The following is a 4428-nucleotide window of genomic DNA, read 5'->3' on the forward strand; positions in this document are numbered from 1 at the left end:
CCCCCCCATGCAGGTGTCCCCATTCTGCCCCGCAGGGCTGGACCAATTCTGCCCAATTTCACCACAAACCAGGTGCATGGGGTGGGGGGGGAAGGGGAAAAAAGAGGAGGAAAAGGGAAGAAAAAGAAGGAAAAGGGGGGAAAAGGAGGGGAAAGGAGGAAAAAAGGGAGGGAAGGAGCAAAAGGGAAGAAAAATGAGGAAACATGAGGAAAAAGGGAAAAGGGGGAAAGGGGGAAAAGGGAGGGAAAAAGGTGGGAAAAAGGGAAAAAGGGGGAAAAGGGGGAAAAGAGGGAAAAGGAAGGAAAAGGAGCAGAAAAGGGGAGAAAGAGGGAAAGGGGGAAGGGGGAAAGGGGGGGAAGAGGATAAAGACAGAGAAGAAAAAGGGGAAAAAGGAGAAGATGGGGAAAAAAGGGGAAAAGCGGGGGAAGGGAAAATGGGATAAAAGAGGGGAAATGGAAGAAAAAAATGAGGAAGGGGGAAAGAAGGAACAAGGGGAGGAAGAGATAGATGGGAAAATGGGGGATGGGGAAGGAGGAAAAAGGGTAGCAGAGAGAAAAAGGAAAAAATGGGTGGGAAGGTGGAAATGGGGAAAAAGAGAAAATGCAAGAAAAAGGGGGGAATGAGTGGGAAAATGGGGGAAAAAGTGGAAAAGTGGAGAAAAAGGGAGAAAAGGAGAAAAAATGGGGAAAATAGGAAAAAAGCTGAAAAGTGGTGACATGGTGGAAAAGGTAAAAAATGGAGAAAAAGGTCAAAAATGGGGAAAAAAGCACGAAACGAGATCAGAAAATTTCTCCTTGATTAAGGCAAAACCACCCATTTTCCCCCCACAAATGGTGTTTTCGGTCCAACACGCTGCCACATACCCGCACGTCCCGATTCCCTCTACACCACCCCCAAACCGCCTGCCCCCCCGGCCCCAAACCTGCTCATTTTCGGGTATTTATCTCATCTCCCTCCTCACCTCATCCGAATTGCCGCCTAAATGACGTATTTCACAAATTAACGCACAAAAATGCACATGTCAAGAAAACCCTATATTCGTATTTTTAACAAAAATGCAGCAAATAAGGAAAAAACAAGTGATTATGCCCCAAAATTTGCTTTCTTCTGGGCGCTGTTGGAGGGCCGGCACCCTGCTGGGTCAGGCAAGCAGCAGCAGCAGATTTCTGAGCTAATTATGCCAGAACTGGTTAATAATTAGGGAAACACAGCGCCTTTAAGGCCCCAGCCCATCCCCCGCCAGTGCACACAGGGCTCATTCAAGAGGGAGGGGAAAAAAAAAAGCCCTGTTTTGCCCAAACTGACCCAAAAAGACACAATAAGTAGCACAAAGCGGCGCCGTGAGCCGGCTGCCGGCGACAGCACGGCACTCCCGGCACTGGGCCAAACTGCATTTTTTTTTTTCTCTGAAAAACTATCAGTTTGGCCAATTATGAAAAAGAATTCGGCCTCAGTGGATTTTGGTGAAGGAAAAAAAAAAAAAACCCCAACCAAAAATAAACAGATCTGGGGGCTTTTGGGTTGAAAACAACCACTTTGCATGGTGAAAAATGAGTATTAGGAATTGCAGCCTGGAGAATAATCCCAATTAAACACAAAAAAGTCCATTAAAAGGCATTAATGTATAAACATCGCTGAAAAAACCCACACAAACTTGGCAAAAAAAAGGCATTTTACAACAACAAAAAAGTTTTTTTAAATGAAAATTAAGATTTTAATGCAAATGCCACTATATTCTGGCAGGGCTAGGGGGATTTTGCCCCAAATTGTCTGCCCCTGGCTTGATGCAGAGCTTGCATGCTGCAAGCAGGAGGATAAGCTCTACTCACACCTTACTCAAGGTTTACACTCACAACCCCCCGGGGACTCTCCTCACATAGATTGAGCCTGCCGTGACCCCCTGCAATGCAACATGGGGCACCCCATTGTGCCTCCTCATAGAATGCTACACAGCTGCTCCGAGGATGCTACACAGCTACTCCAAGGTGCTGCATCATCACGTCACAGCACAGGCAGCTGATTTGCATGTGGTGGAGATCTTGCAATCATGCAAGGAAGTGCAATAGGCCCCAGAGGGGCGTTACTCATAGGGTACTACACTGCTACTCTGATGGGCTACACAACCACGCTGCAGTGGGGTAGGCTGGTCTGCATGCCATGGGAAGGGCGTGTTCTCATGACCGTGCAAGGAGGCATGCAGGCCCAAGGGTGGCCTACTCACAGGATACTATGCAGCTACTCCACGCTGCTGCGTGGCTACTCCACGTGCACGGGGCTGAGTTGCATGTGGGGTGTACCTTGCTAGTGGGCAAGGAGGCATGCAGACCCTGAGGGAGTCCTTACTCATAGGATTCTACAGCACTATTCCTGACATGGTGCATGACCACACCACAATGCAGGGAGCTGCTCAGGAAAGTCTCGCAAGGGCGCAAGGAGGCACGCAGGCTGCCAGGGGGCTTACTCACAGGTTACTACACCACTGCTTTGATGTGTTGCATGACCACGTTGCAATGCAAGGGAGCCAGTTTGCATGGGGAGGGGAGGTGGCCTTTGCAGGTGCGCGAGGAGGCACATGTCCCCAGGAGTAGGGGCGCCTTACTCACTCCTCATCCTGGAGGCGCTCCTCCTCTTCCTGCGCCTGGAGACGCCCCCGCACAGGGGCCAGACCCTCGGTGGCAGCATCGTAGTTGCGGAAGCAGACGGTGAGCTTCTCGTCGAACTCCTGCACCAGGTCCTCCATTGACTTGAAGCTCATCATCTCGGCCGAGAAGCTCTCCAGTTCAGCCAGTGCCGGGTCTGCAGTGCGTTGTGGGGTCCCCCCATCATCCCCAGGCCCCTCCTCGAACTCCTCCTCCAGGCTTACCAGGGGTGCCTCCATCCTCCTCAATGCTGGTGCGCCACCTTAGCTGTGGGGAGAGGGTGCCCGTGAGGCACCAGGCTACTCACAGGTTACAACTGCATTGTGATAATATCCTGATAGTATCATAGTAGTACCCTGATACTATCTTAGTAGTATCCAGTAATGGCCCTGTAGTAGTGCCTTGATAGTATTGTGAAAGTATCTCAGCAGTATCTTTGGAGTATCCAGGCAGTATCCTGATAACACCTTAGCAATGTCCTGGTAGTACCTTTGCACTACACTGAGAGTATCCTAGTAGCAGCCATTGAATAGCTTAGCACTGCCCTGATGGTGCACTACCACAGGTAGTAGTACCCTGATACTATGTCAGGGAGCATCCCAATAGTATCCTAGTTATATCCTAACAGTGCCCTGATAGTATCACAGTAATATATGAGCAGTGTCCAGATAGGATCCTAACACTGTTGTAATAGTATACAGCTAATATCTTGGTAGTGTTGTGGTAGTATCTTGGTAGTGCAATGTCATATCCAGATATTACCTTAGTGCCATGTTACTACGCTGAAAGCATCTTAACCATTATCTGCTGTAGTATCCTGAGAGTACCCTGATGCTGTGTTAGCACTGCTCCAGTGGGATCTTCATAAATAGTATCTTAGTATCAACCCTGGAAAGATGCCGGAAATATCTTAGTAGTGTCCTGATAGCATCCTGGTAGTGCCCTGATAGTACCTTAGCAGTGTTCTCGCAGTATCTCAGTAGCATCCACATAGTATCCTGACAGTATCTTAGTGCCACCCTGAGAGTGCCTTAGCACTGTCTGCAGAGTACCCTGACGGCATGTTAGTAAACTCCTGGTAAACATCTTAGTAGCATCCCAGCATCCCTGAGAGTATCTCAGCTGTGTCTTGATAGCATCACACTACTCCCTCACAGGGTTACTGACAGTACCCCAGTAATACCTTCGCAGCAGCCTCATAGGAAGCAAATAGTAATCTAGTAGTAAGCCCAGTAAAGGTGCCACTACCCCAACCCACTCACCCAGCCCCGGTCACACTTCCCCTAGGGAGGAGAGCAGAAACACGCCGTGCTTTCTGGGGGAAAACCTGGCCAGATTGGGGTTTTGAGTACTGCCTGTGCACACGCGTGCGTGTGGCATGTCTGCATGCCCGCTGCACACGCGTGCACCCCCGCAAGCGTGTGGCACTGGGTGTGCACGCGCCTCCACAGGTCTGTAGCATGCACCCCGTGCACGCACGCACCCCCACAGGTGTACGGGGTGCACGTACACCCCTGCCTGTGGGCACCTGAGCACAAACACGCGCACGGGGCGCGCGCGCACGCTGCGTGTCTGCAAGGGGTGCGTGCACACACAGAATTTAGCACGTCCCTACACCGGGCACGATGCAGCCCACGCAAGGGGCGCGTGCAGATGAAGGTGCGTGCACGCACGATGCGCACGCACGCGCAGGCGGTGCACGTGTGCCGGGGTGCGTGTGTGCACCGGGGTGCAAGCACACACTGCGCACACGTGCACCTCCTCCCGCACGTGCCCCGTGGGTGCGTGC

The 4428-nt window shown here is 51.2% G+C and overlaps 1 protein-coding gene across 1 annotated transcript in view; it reads right to left on the bottom strand.

The window, feature by feature from the left end:
• LOC104617665 (fasciculation and elongation protein zeta-1-like) overlaps positions 1 to 2912 on the bottom strand; it is a gene marked incomplete at its 3' end in the record, with an annotated part of 4450 nt that extends 1538 nt beyond the window's left edge. Inside the window, exon 1 of the mRNA XM_010283040.1 lies at positions 2604 to 2912. Coding sequence (XP_010281342.1) covers positions 2604 to 2878 — 275 coding nt within the window. The remainder of the gene's footprint in view (positions 1 to 2603) is intronic.
• Between the last annotated feature and the right edge of the window lie 1516 nt (positions 2913 to 4428).

The sequence above is a fragment of the Phaethon lepturus genome, unplaced genomic scaffold (assembly GCF_000687285.1).
Source record: "Phaethon lepturus isolate BGI_N335 unplaced genomic scaffold, ASM68728v1 scaffold44502, whole genome shotgun sequence".
NCBI lineage: Eukaryota > Metazoa > Chordata > Aves > Phaethontiformes > Phaethontidae > Phaethon > Phaethon lepturus.